General features: G+C 36.2%; 4 protein-coding genes across 5 annotated transcripts; 1 reads left to right on the top strand and 3 right to left on the bottom strand.

Moving 5' to 3' along the window:
* The first annotated feature begins 100 nt into the window (after nt 1–100).
* On the top strand, nt 101–6843 carry LOC8283824 (probable DNA helicase MCM8). Of its 2 annotated transcripts, none has more exons than XM_025158449.2 (17): nt 101–626; nt 735–875; nt 959–1076; nt 1151–1373; nt 1467–1630; nt 1805–2068; nt 2508–2603; nt 2766–2918; nt 3920–3990; nt 4079–4197; nt 4463–4592; nt 4976–5027; nt 5174–5327; nt 5443–5617; nt 6035–6205; nt 6286–6399; nt 6575–6843. In XM_025158449.2, the coding sequence occupies exons 1-17, from the start codon at nt 432–434 to the stop codon at nt 6614–6616; spliced, it is 2382 nt and encodes a 793-aa protein (XP_025014217.2). In that variant the 5' UTR covers nt 101–431; the 3' UTR covers nt 6617–6843. The 2 variants fall into 2 exon arrangements, with proteins under 2 accessions (XP_025014217.2, XP_015578499.2); XM_015723013.3 differs by having other exon boundaries at nt 5171–5327.
* LOC8283825 (pentatricopeptide repeat-containing protein At3g09650, chloroplastic) lies at nt 6760–9622 on the bottom strand. The gene has a single exon (XM_002525138.4). It carries the CDS (start codon nt 9271–9273, stop codon nt 7051–7053), a length of 2223 nt encoding a protein of 740 aa, XP_002525184.1. The 5' UTR covers nt 9274–9622; the 3' UTR covers nt 6760–7050.
* An 815-nt stretch (nt 9623–10437) lies between these two features.
* On the bottom strand, nt 10438–18933 carry LOC8283826 (E3 ubiquitin-protein ligase UPL4). The gene is made up of 18 exons (XM_002525139.4): nt 18704–18933; nt 17498–18182; nt 17266–17376; nt 17022–17138; nt 16759–16917; nt 16503–16664; nt 15845–16000; nt 15639–15760; nt 14403–15555; nt 14166–14264; nt 12759–13970; nt 12418–12642; nt 12218–12322; nt 11646–11726; nt 11478–11546; nt 11238–11366; nt 11055–11138; nt 10438–10966 (listed from the first exon to the last, which is right to left on the bottom strand). Exons 2-18 carry the CDS (start codon nt 18131–18133, stop codon nt 10901–10903), a joined length of 4686 nt encoding a protein of 1561 aa, XP_002525185.2. The 5' UTR covers nt 18134–18182; nt 18704–18933; the 3' UTR covers nt 10438–10900.
* A 1799-nt stretch (nt 18934–20732) lies between these two features.
* Nucleotides 20733–23291, bottom strand: LOC8283827 (nuclear transcription factor Y subunit B-10). Its single transcript, XM_002525140.4, has 7 exons — nt 23121–23291; nt 22785–23033; nt 22559–22688; nt 22442–22447; nt 22279–22356; nt 22112–22162; nt 20733–21043 (listed from the first exon to the last, which is right to left on the bottom strand). The coding sequence occupies exons 2-7, from the start codon at nt 23021–23023 to the stop codon at nt 21005–21007; spliced, it is 543 nt and encodes a 180-aa protein (XP_002525186.2). The 5' UTR covers nt 23024–23033; nt 23121–23291; the 3' UTR covers nt 20733–21004.
* Between the last annotated feature and the right edge of the window lie 42 nt (nt 23292–23333).

Raw genomic sequence — 23333 nt, 5'->3', positions numbered from 1 at the left:
GCCTTTTTCTTAAATTATAAAATTGTTTTTAATGATATTACACATTTATTGAACTAAATAAATTAAATGGTAATGATGTTATATTCTTCGAATGTAATGTGGAATTGGGGCATAGAATGATGGTCCAATTTTGTGCTTTGTTTTTTTCTTTTTTAAAAAAAGCAAATTGATTTTCAAATTCTTTTCCAACATTAATTTTCTTTCTTCCCTCCCTCCAATTTTACGTTCTCTCTCCAAACATAGCGTTAAGGCGACTACCGGACGACAAGTAATGTCTTGTCGTGAACTCACACATGTTTACTCTATAACGAACGACTGGTCGTAAAGGTAATCTCAAGTCTCTCCCGCCAAAACCGAGAGGTATTTTAGCAAACACTGGCAGTAACAGTAGCAGAGGGCCCTAACCAGTGATCGGTTCGATTGCAAGAGTCATGTACGGAAGAAAAGTAGAGCATACGAGCATGAACAATCAGCACCGTTGGATGAACCAAGCAAGCAACAGTACGGATATCCTGGCCGCTTATTTCCCGTCGAACGATATAACAGTCGACGAGGACAAGCTGATTCTCATATCTAAACTCATCAATTTCTTCTCCACATCTCGTGGTCAAGACCTCGCTTCTCAGGTCTCTCCATTTCTCCTTATTGTTAAGGTTTGATTTTATTTTTTTTAGAATTGATAAAATGGCACAGGATAGGTTTAAGTTTAAAATAATTTAAATTACATGGAACAGGTAAAAGAAGAGAATGGTGCATTATTTTTACCAATTGACTTTCAACAATTTCGAAAAATATGTGACGTTGATGAGTTTTATGCAATTTTAGAAGAGAAGCCTAAAATAGCTCTCTCTTGTTTGGGTGCTGCACTTCACAAGGTACAAGCTAAAAGAATTCTTCATCTTTATATAATTATTTTACTTATTTTAGAAAATTCACTATTACTATGAATTAAAACAAGGTGCTTTTGGCCAAATTGGAGGAGAATATTTTAGAGGATGGCGCGAAGATAAATATTCGTCTTCACAACTATCCTGAATCAATGATTGCTTTGAAAAACCTAAAAGCAGCATATATTGGTAACTTTATTTAATTCTTGAATTGTTTTTTCTAAAAGACTACAAATGATATGTATTATTGGGTGAAATGACAGATAAGCTTGTGTCTGTGCGGGGGACTGTAGTGAAACTAAGCACTGTTAGGCCTCTTGTGGTGCAAATGAGCTTTGACTGTGAAAAGTGTAAATCCAACATCATACGTGTATTTCCTGATGGAAAATTCTCGCCTCCAACTATTTGTAACTTAAATGGGTGCAAAAGCAAAACATTCCATCCCATTCGGTCTTCTGCTCAGGCCATAGATTTTCAGAAAATAAGGCAAGCATCTCAATTTATTTTCCTGAAATAAAAACCCTTTTGCCTTTTTTTACATTTTTTTTTCTTAATATTATTTTTGTATGCTTCATCCAGGATACAGGAGTTACTGAGGTCAGAAGATCATGAAGAAGGGCGGGTTCCTCGAACAGTGGAATGTGAACTGACTGAAGATCTTGTTGATGCATGCATCCCTGGAGACGTGGTGACTGTTACTGGAATTATAAGAACAATTAACAATTATGTGGATATTGGAGGAGGTGAGCTAAAATATTTCTACAAGGCATTTGCATGACCAGTAATATTCTGGATTGCAGGAACTCGGACAACTTGTGGTTAATTTATCTTAATGTCTTGACTTATAATTTCGAAGTGGCAAGTGAATGTCAAACTTTTTGCATTTTCTGACATAGGTTTCTGGTTATTATTTGCAGGAAAATCAAAAGGAAAAAATCAAGGGTTTTACTATTTGTATCTAGAAGTGATTTCAATAAAAAATTCCAAGTCACAATCTACATCTTCTGATATGCAAGATGCCAGGTCTAATGCTAGAGCTACGGAGCTTTCTGATTTGTTCTCGTTTTCTCCTAAGGATTTGGAATTTATTGTGAAGTTTTCGGAAGAATATGGTTCGGATGTCTTACGGCAATTAGTGCAATCCATATGCCCCTCAATTTATGGACATGAACTTGTTAAAGGTATATCAAATGTCCCTCATGCTAATATCCTAATTCATTTTCCTACCACTTCCAGCATCTTATAAGTCTATGGGAAGTGAAGAGATTGATGTATGAAACTCTTGCATTTACCCATCTTTATAATTTGTAGCAAATGTAATAAATGATACTTCAAACAACTGCTAAATTTGTTGGAATTTCATTTATAAAATACTAATCTCCCTTAGATCATGATATTTGATAGTTCCCCTTTGCCAATGCTAGTTCTTGCCGTGTTTATGTTTTAATCGCATCCGTAACCATGTTTGATATTATTGATTGCCAAGTAGCCTAATTATCTGAATTAAAGAAATTGTTGGTTTTTCTCCAGTTCTGAAATTGATTAACTTCCTGTTTAAGTATGGTCTTTAACTTCAATAAAAAGGCGATGCATGCATTCTGATTTTCTACTTTTAAACAGCGGGAATAACATTAGCACTGTTTGGAGGTGTACGCAAGCATTCAATGGATCAGAATAAGGTCCCTGTTAGAGGAGATATCCATGTTATAATTGTTGGTATGGTTAAACGCATCTTCTCTTATACTGGTATTAAAATAGGATAATTTATTTAAATGGAATGAATATTATGTTAACGAACTTATTTTTATTAATTAAAAGTTAAAAGTTGTTTCAAAAGGAGAAAATGGTCTATCTAAATTTTGTTTGCTATCATGCTAGGTGATCCTGGACTAGGAAAGAGTCAATTACTGCAAGCAGCAGCTGCTGTTTCTCCACGTGGCATTTATGTGTGTGGCAATGCTACAACCAATGCTGGCCTCACTGTAGCTGTAGTCAAGGATTCCATGACTAGTGATTATGCATTTGAGGCTGGTACTAGTTGCTTCTTGCCTGTCTTCTTTAACCTTATTAGTTTTGATGTATTGATCAGCTCATTATTGGGATCATGATTGACAAGCAACATTTGATTATATTTTGTCAAACTTGATAGCCAAAAAGGGCGTTTGATGGTTTAGTATTCAAATTAAACAAAGACTTAGTTCTGATTGGAAGCTTGGGAATGTTAGCTGCAATATCAGCACTTGACCTTTGCTTTCAGTTTTTATCTCTATTTATAAGAGAATACGTCACATTGATCTTTGGTGCAACAAGGTTGCTCCACTATGACTTGGAGGTCATATGTTCAAACCGCAGAAACAGCCTCCTCACGATGCAAACGGAAAACTTTGTACATCTAACCCTCCCCAAAGCTTAATGTATGTACTAGGACATTCTTTCTTTACATTTGAAAAACATGTAAGATCTAAGAAGACAAGTTTTAGCACAATGACAAGGTTCTTTTGACCAGGTCAGGGCTTGAGTAGTGAAATTAGCCTCTCTAAAGATTAAAACAAATAATAGAAAAAGCAGATGGCAAGTTTTATATACTCATTTCGTTTTTAGGGTCAAGAAACTAGTGAGCTAGCTTTCTCATGCACTTGGGTGCATAATGGAACTTGTGTATCAGGAAATAGGGGAGTAAAGGGTGGGTGGGTAGCTCGCAGGAATTCCTGAGATGTTTCTCAGGTTGCAATTGTTGGTGTTGCAATCGAGCATACTTTTATTCATTTAGAGATCATGCCACAATATATCTTCAAGACTTGGAGAACAAAATCAGAAATACTATGTATATAGTTTGAAATTTATTCTTTTATTGAAGCTTAGGAAAATACCCAAGATACGAATTTCCTTAAGATGCATTGCGATGAAATGAATTTTAGTGTCATGGTACTTCCAGTGTTTGAGAAGCCTGAAATCGGGTCTACCTTGTGTACTCTCATTGCAGCAAGGGATTGTTCAAATGAAAAGTTAATAACAATAATATCTCCCAATAGGTGCAATGGTGCTAGCAGACGGTGGACTTTGTTGTATTGATGAATTTGATAAAATGTCTGCAGAACATCAGGTTTGTCCTGAATCCTGATTGATTGTTAGTTTCTTTCTTTTGTCCATTTGACCTTTAATGATATGTTTTAGTTGTAATATAACTGCAGGCTCTTCTGGAAGCCATGGAACAACAATGCGTCTCTGTTGCAAAGGCTGGTCTGCTAGCAAGTTTGTCAGCACGAACTTCTGTTTTAGCAGCAGCAAACCCTGTTGGTGGTCATTATAAGTAATTTGTTTATTTTGGTTTACGAGTTATTCTTTTCTCATATGCTCTTGGTGCCAATAGAAGATGCAATACAAAGTCAATTGTAATACATAAGAAAATATTCTATGATTCTAGTGGAACTACAATGCTGCAGAGAGTAGGCATTTTCTGGCAAACAATCCACATTGTGGATCTAACAGAATAATAACTCATCCAATGCCTACATTTATGCATTTATCCTATATATATAGTTTGATATAGTTGATATTTGAAATCTAAATTGCAGCCGAGCAAAGACGGTGAATGAGAATTTAAAAATGAGTGCTGCTCTCCTCTCACGATTTGATTTGGTTTTCATTTTACTTGATAAACCTGATGAAGTACTGGATAAGCAAGTCTCAGACCACATCATGTCAGTAAGTCATCCTGTCTGAAATTTTGCATTGGCACATTCTAATAAAAACTCACTATTTATTTCGAATTTAAGGTGAGTCCATTATGGCTAGACCTGCTTTTGTTCACCTCTTTGTGTATTGTTGTGCATCACGAGCATAATACTGAAGTTTAAAGCAACTTTATAGCAGGACTTATTTTAGGATTAAAATTTAAATAGAATTCTAGTAGATAGTTGCACTAGACGAAAGCTCTTTCAATGTTGCTACACACTTTAAATGATAAGATGGGAGGAAAAACTTTTGGCATATAAAATAGGGAGTGTTTCTCAAGCATGCATAAAATTTTTGGATAATTTGCAACATCCGTGTTTCTTGAGGATATGGCTCAAAGATTCATCTTGCAGCTTCATGCCAGTTATGGTGAACGTACAGCAGCAGCAAAAAAGCTACGGATAGGTAGTGCTCCTATGCTTTTCCTTGTTTTGCCTTTTTCCTTTACGGAAGAGGGACATGGTAACATAATATTTCTGCTTATAGCTGAAGCTACTTTTATATAAAGTGTTTCTTTTGACATGGATCCTTTATATAAAAAATTTCAGCAGCGCAGAATAACAGGGGCATGGAGATGAGTGTGAGAAGTGGTTCTTTAATTTCAAAGCTGAGACTTGAACCAACAAGGGATGTTGATTTTGCTCCTCTGCCTGGTCCACTTCTTCGAAAGTATATTGCTTATGCAAGAACGTATGTCTTTCCTAGGTGATTTGCCGTGATCTCTACCTTGTGAATTTGATGGAGTCTGAACTTTGCTGCAACTATAAACCTTAGCTAATGCAGAATCATGCGCGTGCACATATTTATCTTATTGGTATAGGATGTCAAGACCAGCAGCAGAAATCCTACAGAAGTTTTACTTACGACTTAGAGATCATAATACATCTGCTGATGGCACACCAATAACAGCAAGGCAACTGGAAAGTTTAGTGAGGCTAGCTGAAGCTCGGGCCCGACTAGAGTTGAGAGAAGAAATAACAGCACAAGATGCAATGGTGGTTATATTGCTTGGTTTACCTAAAAATTTTTTGGAGCCTTTAATCTTTTTGTTTGCTTAGGCACATACGAGTTTCTCCAAAGTGTTTTTTTCTGGTAGAGAGTTCTAACTTTTTGGTCAATCAACCATTTGCCAAGGCTTATCTAATGCAGACTAAAGTATCTATACATAGATTAATGGGTGGAATCAACACTAGACACCTTGCTTCCTTCACCCTTTTAGATGATCAAGGTCTAAAAGTTTTCACAAACACCATGTTCTTACTTTAAGGATGTGATCATTGTTGCCATCTAAATGAGGCTTAAGTTTGATACTTGACCATTCCTTAAAATATTCAAAATTGAAGACAAACTAGTCTCTGATTGAATTTCAGAAACTTTCTAACAATGCGTCATTTCCTGCATCTGCTTTACAGGATGTAGTTGAAATAATGAAAGAGTCTCTGTATGATAAGTATGTTGATGAGCATGGTTTTGTGGATTTTGGACGAAGTGGTGGAATGAGTCAACAGAAAGAAGCAAAGCGGTTTCTAAGCGCCCTCAATAAGCAGTCAGAGTTGCAGCAGAAAGATACTTTTTCAATTTCTGTATGGTGAATTATTTCTTCTGCTATGCGCCTTCCAAAATCAAGTCACTTTTTATAATTGATATTGTGTGGGTATTTCAGGAGATATACAGTTTGGCGGATAGGATTGGCCTAAGAGTTCCAGATATTGATACGTTTGTGGACAACTTAAACAGTGTTGGTTATCTACTAAAGAAGGGATCAAAGTTATTTCAGGTACTATGATGATAATCTGATGATCTGAATGCATATCTACCCTTGAAAATGACCAAATACTGCAATACAAAAAAATCTTTTGCAGTTATTACTTGAAACACCAGCAGATATGTGAACATAAATAATTAACCAGCTGCAAGCTACTTCTTTCTAATGACTGCAATTTGTGTTGTAGGTGCTAACTTCATCTTATACACGAAGTCAATCGTCGAGGTGAAGGGGCTGAAGTTCTGTGGAGAATTGGAAAACTTCTGTTGGTTATTTTGTATTATCCCTAAAAATCCCATCAAACTGCTTGAAGGGAACTGTATGGCTTCAAAGAGTCCCCAGTTCATATATCTGTGATTTGATGCTATCATGTACAGAAAAAGCAGCTTCTTTTGTAAAAATTGTGAAAAGAATGATGTATTACATTTGATATGCAACATGAACCAATTCAGAATTTTCTGTTCTCCTGAAACAGATTTGCCTAGAATCAGTTCATTTCTTTGTACAATGGTTATATTACATCTAGAATTCAAGATTCCTAATATACAAGAACAATCCTGTAAAATCTATTTTTCATTTTTCTGTATGGAATTCCAATCTTAGTACCATATTTTACAGTCAAGCACATAGTGCTAAACTCGATCTCAAGCATAACCATCTCCATCAGTATTCAGTAGGTCCAACCCCCCACTCACTCCCGTAATAAGAATTTGGCAAGCCCAACCAAAACTTGAAAGCCTCAGCTGCTCTTTTCCTCTCTCTTCTCCTATCTACTCTGGCCTGCGAGGCATGTTTACTAGTGAACATCCTGGAATGCATCTCCACATAAATCTTCTTATACTTCATCTTATTTGGAAATATTCCATTTTCTTCCATGCAAGCCACTATTTCTAGAGCCTTCTGGAAAAGAGCAGCCCTCACACAGATATCAGCCAGAGTATCTAGCATACCCTCATCAGGTTTGAATGCTGGTGGAGGTGGCAAATCAGATTTAGAATTGTGGCCTTCTTTCTGCATCTCAAGCCTTTCCTTGACTTCATTCCATAATATTAGTGCTTCCCCTGGTTTTCTAGCCAGTGCTATACCACTTGCAAGGCTACCATAAGTAGCCACGTTAGGGTGGAAGCCATTCTCCTTCATTCTCTGGATTATTTTCTTGGCTTGCTCGACCAATCCCAGCTTACAATACGCTTCAACAAGCACATTCCATGCAATTAAATCAACTTTTACTCGTGGGTCTTTGAACATCTCATCAAATACTTGATTAGCCAACTTCGGTTGACCTGACAAGGAAAAAGCTTTCATCAAAGTAGTGTAACTGATCTTGGTGGGAGCAATCCCTTTCTCTCGCATCTCATTGAAAAAGGCCAGAGCTCCTGCACTGTCATCAACCTGTATACACCCATCAATCATAGTATTATATGAAACCACATCAGGCTCAATTTCAGCATTTTCATCCATTTCTTTAAGCAACTCCTTAGCCTTATCAATCTGCAGGTGCTGGCAATGACCCTTGAGAAGAATATTATAAGTAATCCTGTTAGCAGGCACACCAATTCTTGTCATCTCAGCTAGTACTTGACGAGCACGGTCCATTGAACCTGCCTTTACAAGAGCAGAGATAACTGTTGTATATGATACATGGTCAGGATGACTTGCATTATCATCCTGATGCCTCATTGCCTCCAGCATTCTAATAGTGTCGCTTACACGGCCTTGATTCATATAACCTTTCATCAAAGTAGTGTAAATTCTAGAGTCAGGTGCATAAACTTTAGGTAACAATGATGGCTCTGTGTCACCGGATTGAATCGAATTAGGAAGCAGCTTCTCAAACACAAACATATTTTTCCTGTTTTGATCCAACCTCTGACTATTCTCAATTACATCCTCCCCATAATAACCCAAATCTTCCATATTAACCTCTCTAAGAATCTTACACAGATCTCTCCTTCCTTCTCTCATTGCTTGAGCCATTATCTCTGCGGTTTCCAGATCACCAAACCCAACATATGCAGCAACAAGAGAATGCAAAGTGGTCATACACAAAGGAATTCTCTTTTGAATTACCCTTTCTAAAACAAACACAAGCAAGTCTTTCCTATCACATCTAGCACACAACTTAATCATAACATTATAAGTCAAAATATCAGGCTCAGCTCCAAACTCAGACATTTGATCAAACAACTGCAAAAACATTTTCCCATCTCCCAAATTAGCACAAGCATTGAGCACACTATTAAAAGCAGCCGTGTCAGGATTCGAGTCAGCCACCAATGCCGCGTCATTAAAGCGACGCACGCGTCGCGTGATTGAATTGAAAAGCTTGATAGCTTGTTGGGGGCCATCATCAGGAGAAGAAGAAAGGCGACTGATAACAGCTGACCATGCCTTAACATGAGGGAGATACCCAGAACGGAGCATAGAGTTAATGAGTGAAACAGCATAGGATAATTGACCGGATTTGGTGGCAGAGACGGCGAGGAGACCAAGGGAATTAGCATCAAGGCGATGGAGTTGGCGCTCCTGGCGGAGGCGCGTGAGAATGGACTGGGCGCGTGAGAGACTAAGAGGGGTATTTTGGTAAGAGAGTTGAGAGACTAAGCGGCTAAGGCAAGTGGGATTTGGAAGTAGAGGAGATTGAGAGTAGAAGATCCAAGCTTTATCAGTTTCTCTTTGGCGGAGGAGAGATAAAAGGGTCTGGTCATTGTTAGTAGCAGTGGTGAGAGAGAGGTCTGGTGTTGTGGCTGTGTAGAGACGGAATTGACGAGTGGGTTTTTTGGTGGGCCAGTGGAGGAGAGTGAGAGAGTGGGCAAGTGGGTACGGAGGAGAGAGTGGAGAAAGAGAGCAGGAGGAAGAGGATGAGGGAAGTGGTGGGTTAATCATAGCTGGAGCTGTTGTTGAAGGTTATGGTCCATTTGAGTTGAGACAAAGAAAGGATGGAGTTTAATTTAGACTTAACTGGGAAGAAGCAGAAGCTGAAGCAGAAGCTGAAGCAGAAGAAGAAGAAGATAAGGGAAAGGGAGGGAAAGATTGTTTTGTTGGGTGGATGGAAATGCAAAGTAATACGTTGAGCATATTCTATCCTCTTCTTTGTCTCTCTTCTCATTGTTTCTTACAAAATTAGCAAACAAATATGCATTCCGACACAAGCCCAAATGCAAATCTACATAAACATTTTTGCACCATTCGGTATTGTTTGACAGAAACCTAAGTATAAAAAAATACCCAAATATTGTATATATTCTGCCTCGACAAAATGACAACTTTGATATGTAATATAAACATTAGAATTTCTCCCAATTTGGTCCTTACGGTATAGTTATAATTTCATATTAGACCTTAAGATTCTTTTTTCCATTTGGAAAGTTTTATTTTTTAACAAACGATCCAACTATGAGCCTGAACCTAGAATTATAAATTAATGGCGCAATCAAAATATATTTACCTTTATTAAAAAACACATAACTTCAAAATGTAAAATTTCATTTTCATTTTCTAACAAATAAGTTCTTTTAGGAGTATTTTGATCTGATATTTTGAGTGATAAATAAAAATCACTATTTTTAAGATTTTACTGTTTATTGGATTCGATGAAATTTTATCTTATTAGTTTTATTATGTGATTATTTTATTTCATTATTATTGCCACATTAATTAATTTTTATTATTTTGTTTTAGACTTCTATCAGCTCAAGGTCTTAGTTGAACCGTTTTCAAATAGGTCCAAAGCAGCCTATAGGCCATAATTATATGTTTGATAATTGGAGTCTGAATCCTTGGCAACAATACCAGTTAAGGCATGTTTGCTCCATCTAGTTCCTGCTTGTAATACTTATTTTTTACATTCTATAACACTGCTAATTCCATTAAAACTATGGAGTCCATTTTTCATTGTGCTCAACCTGATTAGCACAACATGAAAAGATAACCCCAGCAAGGCAGCATCCCAATCCCAATCATAGCTTTTGCTAGCTGCTGCATGTGCAAAGCCGAAAGAACCATAGAAGATGAGTATATTAGGTAAAACATACAAGGAGCACAGAATGATTAGCTAAATGAAACGAACCCATGCTTTCTATAAGCCTGTCAATAACATTAGCATTTATGTTTGTTATATAAAACTAAAGCCTACTATCCAAGACTGTTTTCCACTTCTATCAGAAAAAAGACACGAGAAAAAGCAACTAATTCTATGGCAAAGGAATCTGTATGCACAATGATTCTATACATGAAATGTCGGAAAACCATTTGAAATCCCCATCTTTCCTACTGTACAGCTTCCCAACTTTTTTAAATCAACTACCCGTGCCTGCACCTTATATACCGTATATACACACGTCGCATCAATGACTTGTCAGTGAAGATGAGGAGCTTCCTCTTGTTTCATTACAATCAGCTCCCTTTTCCTACTCATGAATTCCACCAGCAGTATCCAGGCATTCATTTTTCTCCCTGTACAAAAGAACCTAACCTAAATAATTACATATTCACAATCTATGCCGCAGTGAAGCTATGAAAGGTGGAATGAGCCTTGTCCTTCTGTTATGGCATATAAAAGCTTCTCTTTCATTTTTTCCTGCATTTGCACAACCATTTAAAATGTCCCATTCATATACATATTGGGGGAAAGACAAATCCATGCTAAGAAGGGCAATCAAGGTTACTTTTGAAGAGTAAGGTGGCAACTTCAGATAATTGGCACAGGTCATCACGCTAGGTAGGTCTGCATCCACGCAGTTGCTACAATGCTGTAATAACAGCAAGAGATAAAAGATTACTTCAATATTAACTTAGAATAAAACCTAGGAGAAAATAGGAGCAGGAAAGAGATGTATATTGCCACAAACCTTCCGGACAATTGTCAATTTTGGATTCAAAGATGCCAGACCTCCTGGAGGAAGCCGAGGTGCCCCAGTTACAAATTGCAGAAATGCTCGCTGCTCTTCTTGATTAAACCCTTGCATGATTTCCAGTAACTACAATTTGCAAAGCAAGTGAGCAAGCAATTTTCAAGGTCTACAAACAAGTACATTGAAAGCCAAAGCTAACAGTGATGTGTATGTGGGTATATGATAAAGAGAACCAACATTAGTGATAGGAGGACTGCTAGCAGTGTATCCATGATCAAACTTGATATGATCGAAAAGCTCATTATACTGTTTTAACATAAACAAATAAACAAAGATCATATCACTTCTTAGAAAGGAAATTAAGATTCAAGAGTATAGCATGATCAATCAAACAATTATACATACAACCCAAAAATCATGTTCGCCACATAGCAATCGCTCCAGTTCTTCCACAGTGAAAACCTGAAGATGCTTAATTGGAAAAACCTGAAAAATCAAAGAAAAACAAAAAAATGAAACAACTGATGAACATATTATTTACTGTAATTTTTCTGAGTAAACAGAACAATTGAAATCACACAGATAATCATGATAAAGGAGATAAAAACATTATTAAATACTTAAACGATTTCAGGGAAGTATCATGTCAATTAATGAGGGAAACTGAAAATGTTAAATCATGACCAAACCACCGCCTTTAGGAAAATAAATTAGTAAAAAAGAAAGCATAGAAAAAAAAATTAAAAAGAGGAAATAGACCAATCAACAACCAGTAGTCAGTCAGTTCCTTCACACTCTAAAATAGGAAAATTCAAAGAACTCGATGAATCCAATTTAGTTCTTATATCAAGTATTACACTTGCCACACATTAAGGAAAGGGATTAAATCATGCAATCTCCATTCTCTTCAAGATCCTTCCACTTGTACATAATTTGTTTACTTAACCAAAAAAGAAAAAAATGTTATGGAACAAAACCTGATTAAATCCCGACTTGAAAGCTTCAACTTGTCTGGAAATTCCAGCATTTATAGTAGCATCCACAACCAGAGAAATATACTCTTCTAAATTATCCATATTTACCTAAATAGATAGCATTAACAAAGAGCCATGAGTTTGTACATTACCAATTAATCATTCATGATAAATAAGATCATATTACATTCAGGAGGACTTGCCATTTTGCAATCTTGGTGTAGAATGTAATCAGGATACCCAGGAAGAGTAAAGTCAAGAAAGAGATCCTCAATTCTGGTATTCCGAAAGTATGCATCAAAGTTAGAACATGAGTTTTCTCCTAAAGCTAATCCCAAAAACTTTTTCCTATTAACCACAGCCTGAAACTCTATCAGTGTCTTTCCCAGCCCAGGATCGAATGACTGAATGTCGTACAGATTAAGTTCCTGCACAACAAAAGGAGAGAAGAAAATATTAGTAGTCAGGGATGCCCAGAATCATTAGTTGATGAAAAGTCGCACGAAAGGCCATTAATATGGTCAGTTAAGAAGTGGAAAAAGACCTGCTGAAGAATGAGCTTATAGAAGGCTTTGGAGAATGGCAGATCCAAGACTCTTCCATCTTGAAGAGCCTTTGCTACCAGTTGACCCATTAGGAAAAACTTCTTTATAACTTCAGAAAACTGTATTCCATCAGATGTATCTAATGTTGATGACCAGGGGCAAGGAAAAAGGCCAAAAGGAGACATCACAATTCCAGCATCCTCGGTATGTAAATCTTTCCGGTCTGCAAATAAACTACTATCATCTCTCCATATGCCAAGGCCAGACTTCTGAAACTCATGACTGACCAGGGTATAAAATTCCAGTGTTGGACCAAGACCACTTCCAACTTCTTCATTGTATACCACTTCAATGGGCACTTTAACACCAGCATAAAGGTCCATCATCTGGGAAGCAGACTCCATAATCCGGTCACGCCAAACAACAAACTTCTTACGTGGCAGACTGCCTGAATTGGTCCGAACTCCTGAATTATTAAGCGCTGGTGACTCTGGCTGAATTTGCTGAGTGCCAAATGCTGACAGCCGGAAGTATTTACATCTTGCCTCAAAACTAAACAAAAAGGGGCATGAAGCCATAAGCTGACTGCACCACAATGGCATGCCACCTACGGCAGCAAAAGAGTCTCGCATCTGCTGTTCCAGTTTCTCTGTTAACTTACTGCTCACAAACTCATTCTGTGAGACTGAATGAACTGCTACTTCTAAATTATCCAAGTTATCAATTAGCCCCGCAGAAAATGCATGTATTCTTTCACGAGACATTAGGTGAAATGTAAACCTGTTCAAGCCTTCTAAACTTTTAAGCATGAATAATACATCATAAGTAGGACTTGACTTATCCAAGTTCGAAGCAAGTTCACGATTAAATATGCTGGTGAAAAAAGAACCGCAGTGCATAGAAGCCTCAATCATATCCGAGACAGAGGAATTTTGAGCTAAATTATGACATTCTTCAGGATTATCATCTTTACATTCAGCAGCTATTCTATAGGTGAGTGTGTACACTCGACACCACAGCTTTGCTCCAGTATTAATTTCATGGTCAGCCTTAATTTTCTGCTGGATAATCGCCTGATACAATGTCAAAGTCCGGTCCAACTCTTTTCCTTCTAGATAAAATGCCAATTTTGGTGAAGTATATTCTTTGCTAGAGGATGAACGATGTTGACTTTTTCTGCTGATGTCTGCCCCAGGAGGAAATTGCACTACCTGCTCCAGAGAAGCCAAAAATACTAATGTCACTAGCAGTTTAAAGACTATAAATTTGCTTGTTCTTTTATTTTCACTTTTTGGCCAATTGCAGAAATAGTGAGCAACCATGGACAAGTTGAGATGACAGAAATACAATAGGAAAAATACAATAAAGCAATTTGAAATCAATTAGTTGAAGAGGGATCTACTTACAATGTTGGTATCACTTGAAGATGGTTTTTCACCAGGATTTCCCTTCTGAAAATTTCCTGCTTGCTCCAGTGATGACACTGATAAATTAGCCTCATCTTCCTGCAAAAATGAAAAGCAAAATAACCCCCAAAGGATTGCATAACTATTCATAAAAGAAAAGGAGCAGAAGAAGGTAAAGGTGGATTGAGAAAATGCATGTCAGAGGACTCATTTATCCATAACTCCATTAAGAACGACCTTTATCTCAGGCAAATCGGTAGACATGCTGCCAGGTTGCCGAGGACCTGAAACTTCATCTTGGCCAGAGTTCACATTTGAAGGAATTTGAAAAGATACACTTTCAATCGGATCCACCACCTGCGCAGCTATTTCTGTTTCTTTGGTTCTTTCTATTCTAACTCTAGGCAACAAAAATCCTTCAACAGCATCCAAGGAAGAAAAAGGGTCAACAGTGATAGCATCATCAGAGTAGTCAGAAAGGCATGTCTCCCCTTCTCCCCTCAAGAAACGAACTTTCAGGCATGGGTGAGAGATGCAATGTCCATTAGGAACAGTAGCAAACCAGTTTCTTTGCTTGGACAAATGGGTCAAAATAACAGGGAAATTTTCCAGAGAAGATAATGCACTTTGCAATTTTCTTACTAAAACTGACACAGGCAACTCTCCAGCAAGGCTTGAATAAGACGAAAAGAGCCTAGCAAACACCTGAAATCTTTTTTCTACAGCATGATAATGGGCACGCCTATCATGAAGTTCTACCTTTTCTCTTAGATATTGACCATTTGATATGTAATTTACTAATGATTTCACGATTCCACTTTCAATAAATTCAAAAGTGGAAACAGTTTCTCTTCCATTAAGTGTTTCCATGATTTGACGTAATAAGCAATCAAACTTTTCCTCATCTTGGCTGGAAGCATCAACAGCTACAGGCATATTCATCAGATCACCCAATGAAGCAGAAAGAGCTCTGAGCTTTTGAAGGATATCTGTCAATCCATTCTCAGAGTTGCAGAGTTCTGGAGCAAAGTAAGTGACACTTATATGCTCTGCAAGACTTTGAACACTATCCTTTTCAATCTTGCATGCTGCTGTTTCTAAGGATATCGGAGACTGACCAGTATCAAATGCATAGCATAAGCATTTTAGGACAGCCTTTGAAGCAAGCTTTTGACTGGACTCAGGTGGTAGCTGGATGCCATTACACGATAGGAACATTGAATGCGAACATTTTTCTGGCGTCATAAGGGCATCAATGGCAAAAAACACACCCTCCTTAATGAAAGAGTTCAAAAAAACATCTGAGAATCTCTGCAATATAACCTCAGCAATTTGCAGTGCCAATATTAGCACATGGTGATCCTTCCGTGTAAAAACACCAGCCAAGAAACTGCCACATTATACCAGAACTTAATTAGCTTTACTGAAACACATACAATTCTTGCTAATTAAAGATGAGAAGGTCCAGTTAACCTTGAAATGTTTGCAGTCTTAAGTAATTCAACAAGCATGTCAGATTTGCTGAAACTAACCAACTTTTTGATAACAGATAGGCAGCCATAGCAAACATATATATTTGCACCAGAATTAACAACCTGTTTGAGGAGAGCATGAAAAATCACAGAGCAATGAAAAGATTCCATAAAGGACAATATGGTGCTATGTATCATATAACCAACCTGGACCAACATAGGTAGTATATCAGACCCAAACTTGAGCAAAAGATCAGGGTGATTAACTAAAAATGATTCTTTATCTGACGCTTCTTGTTGAACATCTTGATCCTTTACTACTTGAGGCAGAAGCTCATTTAGCAACTTCAGAACTTCATTTACCTAGGGGAATAGCATAGGTTAAATTCCTTCATTCTAATAAAATTAAATCCACAATTCAATTTACAAGATACGTAAAAACTTAAATTTCATTTGAAGGAGAAGTAATTGATGAAGTAGCAGCAGTATCATATTGCACTTAATTACGAACTCAAAATGAAGGCATTAACAGATAAACAAATATATCCTTGTCTAAACTCTACTGCTGTCAGGATACAGCCAATTTTCTCAAAATGCACTACTTCTAATTGTCCATCAAGTGGTCTAATCACCAAGGTCTCTAGCCATCAAAACAACATAAAAGGTCTTCTTTGCTTCTAAAACATTTCACATCCAGAAGTTTCATAATAGATGCCATTGATCTTTCATTGTGCTCCATTTTTACACATTTAGATAGACACATAAGCGACATGGTTAATGTATTTGATTTATTTCCTAAAAATGTCATAAGCACTTCGTCAGAAGAAACAAAGTAAGAAAATGCTGTGTATTAAAAAATGTAAACCTGGTTGCTCTGGCCATCTACTGTATGGAGGGAAGACATTCCATGAGAGACATCATAAGTAGCTAATATATCCTTCAAAGTGCTGCTTATATTAAGCTCATGGAAAGACCTGAAAGCAACAATTGAACCAGAAGAAAGTTTGACAAGTAGGCCAATCAAACCCTGTCGACAAAAGAGAAACAAGCATGAAAGTCCTTAGAGGCACAAAAAAAAGTGAACAAAATAATAACAAAAAAAGAGAGATAAATGTCCATACATTGTATATCGGTTGGGATAGAGTGGTTCGGCTATTCAAGTGTATTAGATGTGCAGCTTGATCAATTAGCCCATGTTTACAAAATTCATCCATCATTTCAGAAGACTGACTGACTCGCTCTGCTATTTTCATCAAGCAAATAACAACACTTTCAACAAGCTGAAAAATAAACACAAGAAAATACATTAATTAAGTCAAAAGTAACAATTTTGGAAATATCTCATAAATTTATCTAGATAAAGATAACTCCCGATAGTTCATGCCTGTCGATCCTCATATTGTAAAATATTGCATAATGTTGGAACAGCCTCCATGAAAGGAGAAGGGCATTCAGTTGGCAGCTTCTTACATATATTAACCACTGTTGAAAGTGAGACTCTCTACCAAAGACAAAAGGAAACACTAAGATATTTGCTTTTAACCTCACACAAAAAGCAATCACAAACAGCCAAAGCTTGCAAATTGTAAGAAAAAAAATATAAGTAATATACTTGCATATTCACTTACTTGTACACTAGTGGAGAAGAAGTCTATAAAACTTAGAACAGCCATAATTGCCCCAGCCTGTAAGCATGGCAGTGGCTGTTCCCGAGATATTTTCTCCAATGCTTGCAAGCACTACATTAAAGCAAGACATTTATACTCATGGTATCAAATGTAAAAGTATACTTCACATGAACAAACCATAAATAAAATAATCTGCATTAGATGAAGTCTATTAACCAAATACCAATTATACCTGTTCAGCCACATCTAAGTACTCAATGGCCATTAATCTTTCACAAAGAACAGGAACTGCATCATGTCTAACAAGATAACTAGACGCTCGAGGACATGCATCACATAGATAAGTTAAAGCTCTTATAGCCAACAACATAACATCTGGGTTGCTCTCATGCCTTGCAAGCCGAACAAGAACTGGGGATAATGTGTCTGCCATCATACTTGAAAGAGAATCGTCAGTACAGAATGACAGGACCTCACACAAATCTGTAAGAGCAGCTAATTGCCCTGAAGGCTCAGTCCCCTCGCTCAAATTGGATAAAGCATTCCTCAGTCTGCCATGATCCCCGAGTGATCTATGCCTCTGGAAATTGCGCAAACTGCTGTGTCTTGGTATTGCATCATCAGAATCACATGATCCATAAGCTGAATCTCTCTCATGCTCCTCCTCCTCTGAATGGCTTGAAGCTGAACCAGAGGATGAAGTATCCATATCAGCTTCATGGGTTTCAGGTGTGGAATTTGGGGAATTAACGTGAGTTTGAATTGATGAGTTCGACGAACTTGGTCTAAACTCCAATGAACTACAAGCCCTCTTATCTGCCGGCAATTCATCAATCACTTCTGTCCGCTTTTGCCCACGATTTCCCATTGTTTTTTGTTCAGTGTCTTAGAATTTCAATCAAGAGCAATATTCAACCCTATAGAGCATGACTTTTCATCAGACAAGTTCAAAGTGCATAAAAATGGCATTCGCATTCTCAAAAATTCACAAAGGCATGTCTCTAGAGATCAAACCAAGCAATGAAACTGATCATAGCACCAGAACCTTAGTTCCATAACTACCCAAATAGAATCTATACGAAAGTTGACTGTTGCAATTGCAAAGGTCAAAACTCTGATTAAATTAAGAGTTACGATTGTTGATTAATCCACTAACCCACAATCCAATAATCATCAGAATATAAAGGTTACCATCCAAGCGAAAACTCAGAAAAATTTATACAAAAAGTAAGGAAAAAAAAAAAAAAAAAGATAAAATGACTCTCCTACATCAGCCTGTAAGAGATTTATCACAAAAAAAAAAAAAAATCAGTTCCATAAACACATGCATATAAAACTATAACGAAAAGAACAAAAAGAAAAAAGAACAATGATGATCGGTTTGAAAATTGAAAGACTTTATATTATACATGAGATAACAAGAAGAATAATTAAGTACCTAATATTTGTTGTATATCGGCCTTCGAGAGAGTCGAAGACCTATAATTTTATTTTATTATGATATTAGGGATTGTTTTGTTTTCTTGTTCTTCTTTTATGTTTGCTGCTGATGCTCTCTCTCTCTCTCTCTCTTCTTCTCAAGGGGATGATATGATGATGGAAACAGAGGAGAGGATGTGTTATGTTAATGTGTAGGCCATGGGCTTCAGTTTTGTGTTTCATTTATATTTATAGTTATACACAAAAACCTTTGTTTGATTTTCTTGTAAGTGATATATACGAAAGGATTGAATTGAATATTTAATAGAAGAGCAGTAATTAAGCTTCCATTACCCAAGTCCAAGATTATTATTATTTACCCTATGCATTTTGGTTAGGAGAAAGTACCAATACCCACCCTATAGTTTTACACAATTTTATTTAGATACATTTAATTCCTTTTTCAATAGAAAAAAAGAAAATTTTTGGTGCATTATGAAAGAAAATAAAATAGTGTAAATATTTCAAATTACATGTGAATGATTTATTGACTTTTTTATTAATTTCTCGCGTCTTTTAAAACGACGTAAGTTGTTTTTATCTTTATTTATTATCGCACAAACTACTTTCTTATAATTAAAAATTCCAAACGCCTCTTTATAAAATAGCGTGACAGATATATTGAAAAAGGATCAAAAATTTAAATTTCTAGACCCGAGCACAAAGGAAATTCTTTGACCTATCTCAGGTGAAAATGGCTCAAATCAAGTGTTGTTGAATGGCAAGCCTTCCGATGGTTTTCCTCTTATGGAGCATAACATCGAGTGGCCAAAGTAGAGCAAACTATTTTTAACTAACACATTAAAAAAACTAATTTAATAGTTGTCTATAACAATAATAAACTCTTTATAAAACTGATTTAATATTTGCTAAAATACGTACTAATTATACTAAACCCAATAAATTAACATATTAACAAAATGTATCCAAATTGTAACATTTGTTAGTAAAAAGTTTCATTCCAATAATGTTAATTGTAGTATAATGATACCAAATGTATGTAATTTTATTATTATTTGTGTAGATGCATATAATTGTGCAATTGAAAAAGATAATAAACAAATAGGGCAAAGGGCAGACCTTGAAACAGGATACCTTGGAAGAAAAAGACCAGAAGAAGACCTTGAGTTGAAGAAGAAACGTTTATTTTTATAAAAGCACTTATTATTATTATTATTGTTGTTGCATATACTTGTGCAATTGAAAAAGATTATAAATAAATGGGAGGCAGTGGCAGACCTTGAAGCAGAAGACCTCAAGTTAGAGAAAAAATATTGATTTTTATAGAAACGATGTTAATGTTAATGTTAATGTTATTGTATGCATATAATTGTGCAAAAGGTTATAAATAAATGGGGAGCAATTGAAGCAGGAGAACTTGGAAAAAGAGACTTTGAATTGGAGAAGAAACGTCGATTTTTATAAAAAGACGCCCATTGTTATTTTTGTAGATGTATATAATTGTGCTAAATAATTGGAGATAATGACAGACCTCGAAGCCAGAAACCTTTGGAGAAAAAGACTGAAAAAAGACCTTCAGTTGGAGAAAAAACGTTAATGTTTATAAAAAAAAATTATAGACACGCCTGTGTCATCAACCTTTTATAAATGCAAAAGAGAAAGTTACTTGATAATATTACTTGAGCAAATTGTATTAAAGCTTCAGCAACTAGAGAAAACCATTTTCTATGTATCTAGTTCTACAATAAAATTAATGCTTCGGGTTAGAATTTTTCTTCAAATGCTCTTACTAAGCTCAAGTTTCAATTAAAAGTGTTGTCATAACATACACACAACCACCGAAGTGTTATTCACTTGGCAAGAGACCAGTTACCTTCAAGCCTCTAACAAAGACCATGGATCAATTATGCAGTACGAAGAATAAAATGTTCTTTGGTCTACTCATCCTTAAGCACACACTAGTTTTGAAGAAGAAAGAACAAAAGGTGCATAAACAAATGCATGTGTAGTTGCTAATCAATCCATCATGCAACGAAAGATCCTATCGTACTCTAAAAATAATAGGAAAATGAACCTTCCAAGATTTACAATTTTTCTTCAAATAGTCATTCTCCTTCTAAAGATGCCCTATTTATACAAACATTAACATTAACGGAAAATAATCTTCACAAGAGAACCAAAACTATCCATAATTTAGTGGTTACATTGGATTTATATTTCGGTCCAATATTTGTTGTAAACACGGATGAAACATTTAGTAGGACTATATGAAGGCATTTCTTGATAGGAGAGCCAATGACTACTCTGTATGTTGCATAGGAACCATCATATGCTGAACCTGCGAAACAAAATATTAGAGCCAAAAACTGAAAGGAATTGAAGTCTGGCAAGAATTCTGTCAGTTTCAAGAACCCAATCATTCTACCTTTACAAGGAACTAATTAAAGCATGAATGTGAGAGGACATAGAAGGTAGAATTTGAAAAGAGGTTACATAAATAAATAATTCCCGAATAACAAAAAGGAGAAGAGGTGTGGCAGCTACAACAGCATAATATAACTTATTATAAAAACTAAATCGCTTACACGGACTCTATGAAACATGTACATGTATATCACTATGAGAGTTTTGGACATGTAAATGCATGCACCTGAATCAAACCAGCTAATTCAGAAATATTTATTGCCTACTTACTGTGCAATGTATAGGCAATTGTTGCATATAAAATGTATAAAGGTTCAATAACCTAAAATCAAATATCAAATGTATACCATAGAATCAACACTTTTTGATTCAACTGATTAACACACCCTATAACCTTAGTGGTGGTGAGTGTAGTGGTAATGGTGACTGTTTACTCGTACAGGCTACAGGTGAAGATAGCAAAATACAAAACAGATAATGGTTGTAGTGAAGTTGCAGAATACCAGGCGGTGAATGAATATTGGTGGAAGTGAAAAGAAAGGATAAGAACAATGATTACAGTGCCCATTCCCTCACATGCAAGACAAAATAATATAATGAGGCACAATAAAGACCTAAGATTTCCATATCAAATGCAGTATAAATATAAATTTCCTTTCGTGGTCATCCATAGTCCAGCAACCAAGTGACTGCGAAATAAACAGACAAATTGATACACTATAAACAAACAGTATTAAAACCAACAAGGATTAGACAACATAAAATTTGTGAAAAGATGACAAGATAAAATGTGTACCACCACCACTAAATTTAACAACAGAACTAAATTGTTGTCCTAATTGCTGAGTTGAAGTCACACTCATTTTTAACCAACCGCATATATATACAAATATATATAAAATGGACATAGATGAAGAATGATTGCCGTGCTAATGAACATAAGGTACACATGTGTATCTGTAGAAGAGAGAAGAGAAATTACTTGAGAATTTGCATAATTAGCACTTTGTGAGAAAGAACCCTGGTGAGAAATCTGCAGCCAAATGTCCTCAAATATAAGATGATATATAATGCACATAAACTTGCCCTAGCAAAACAAAAAAATGGGAATAAGGAAGACTCTTGATTGAAATAAACAAGAATTTTGACCTGCTGGACATTTGTAATCTGCTGAACATCTTTCTTAACAGATGTCTCTCCACCCTTTACTGAGCCCTTGGTGTCACCCTATCAAATTACACAGTTCACAGTCTTCAAATTTGATTTAACCGAAACAAAAATGAAATTAGATAAAATAAATAAATCAACATACCTCCATCTAGATCATCATCAGTTCCACCAATAAAAACAATAGCAAGAAATTAGTAACAAAAAAAGGAAGATGTTAAGTCGAAAAAAAGAAAAGGTAAAGAAGAAAAGTTGAGCTTACCTCTCTGTAACGAGTCAAGTAAATCTTAAGAGGATCAATATAATCCTCAAAACCTAATGTAGCCATGGCCCATAGTAAATCGTCACCATTAATTGTTTTCCTCTTCTCTCTCTGGCACTTATCACTCGCTCTACAAAATCAATTGAATAAAACCGATCAGAAATGAATAAATTGAAAAAATAATTAATAGAAAAAAAAAAGCAAAAAAAATAAAATAAAATCATACTCGCTGGTGATGAAGCTGATGAACTCAGAAACACATTCCTGAACAGTTTCCTTGGCATCCTTAGCGATCTTACCATTAGCAGGAAGAGCTTTCTTCATGATGCGACTAATATTAGCGATCGGGAGATACCTATCTTGTTCGCGAACATTTGAGTTGGAGCGAGGGCTTTGGTCGCCACCCCCGCCGCTCTCGTGGCTGCCTCCGCCTGGACTCGCCGGTGGTGGTGCCTCCGCCGCCATCGAAAAAGCCCTAGCTCAACACAATAATAATCAAACATCGGTTAATTGGGAGAGAAAAGAGAGGGAAATTTTAAGTGTTAGTTGCTGCTATTGTTACCTTAAAAGAGAGAGATTTGTTAAAATATGGCGCGAGAGAATAAAAGAAGGGATTGGATTAGAAAGGAGAAAGAGGAAAGAGAAGAGATCGGACGCTGGAGAAGAAAGCAGATAGGAGACGACTCAGATCACAGGTTCGCTTTTATCAACACCGTTCGTTTTTCTTTTTGATTTTTTAGTTTTATTATTATTCTGTTCTCCGTTACCTTCTTTG

Source organism: Ricinus communis, chromosome 10 (genome assembly GCF_019578655.1).
Source record: "Ricinus communis isolate WT05 ecotype wild-type chromosome 10, ASM1957865v1, whole genome shotgun sequence".
Lineage (NCBI taxonomy): Eukaryota > Viridiplantae > Streptophyta > Magnoliopsida > Malpighiales > Euphorbiaceae > Ricinus > Ricinus communis.
Note: the sequence above shows the minus strand (reverse complement) of the source record. Positions and strands in the feature narration are given on the sequence as shown.

Bases quoted from the DNA above. Each gene is read 5' to 3' on its own strand.
- LOC8283824 (XM_015723013.3), top strand. From the start codon at position 432: ATGTACGGAAGAAAAGTAGAGCATACGAGCATGAACAATCAGCACCGT. The intron at 627-734 runs GTCTCTCCATTT...TACATGGAACAG, and splicing joins GTCAAGACCTCGCTTCTCAG to GTAAAAGAAGAGAATGGTGC. The intron at 2,919-3,919 runs GTACTAGTTGCT...ATCTCCCAATAG, and splicing joins TGATTATGCATTTGAGGCTG to GTGCAATGGTGCTAGCAGAC.
- LOC8283825 (XM_002525138.4), bottom strand. From the start codon at position 9,273: ATGATTAACCCACCACTTCCCTCATCCTCTTCCTCCTGCTCTCTTTCT.
- LOC8283826 (XM_002525139.4), bottom strand. From the start codon at position 18,133: ATGGGAAATCGTGGGCAAAAGCGGACAGAAGTGATTGATGAATTGCCG. The intron at 14,265-14,402 runs GTCGTTCTTAAT...TCATTTTTGCAG, and splicing joins CCGATTTGCCTGAGATAAAG to GAAGATGAGGCTAATTTATC. The intron at 11,547-11,645 runs GTATGTATAATT...ATGTTAAAACAG, and splicing joins GCGAACATGATTTTTGGGTT to TATAATGAGCTTTTCGATCA.
- LOC8283827 (XM_002525140.4), bottom strand. From the start codon at position 23,023: ATGGCGGCGGAGGCACCACCACCGGCGAGTCCAGGCGGAGGCAGCCAC. The intron at 22,689-22,784 runs GTATGATTTTAT...TTGATTTTGTAG, and splicing joins ATCAGCTTCATCACCAGCGA to AGCGAGTGATAAGTGCCAGA. The intron at 22,163-22,278 runs GTCAAAATTCTT...ATTTGGCTGCAG, and splicing joins AGATTACAAATGTCCAGCAG to ATTTCTCACCAGGGTTCTTT.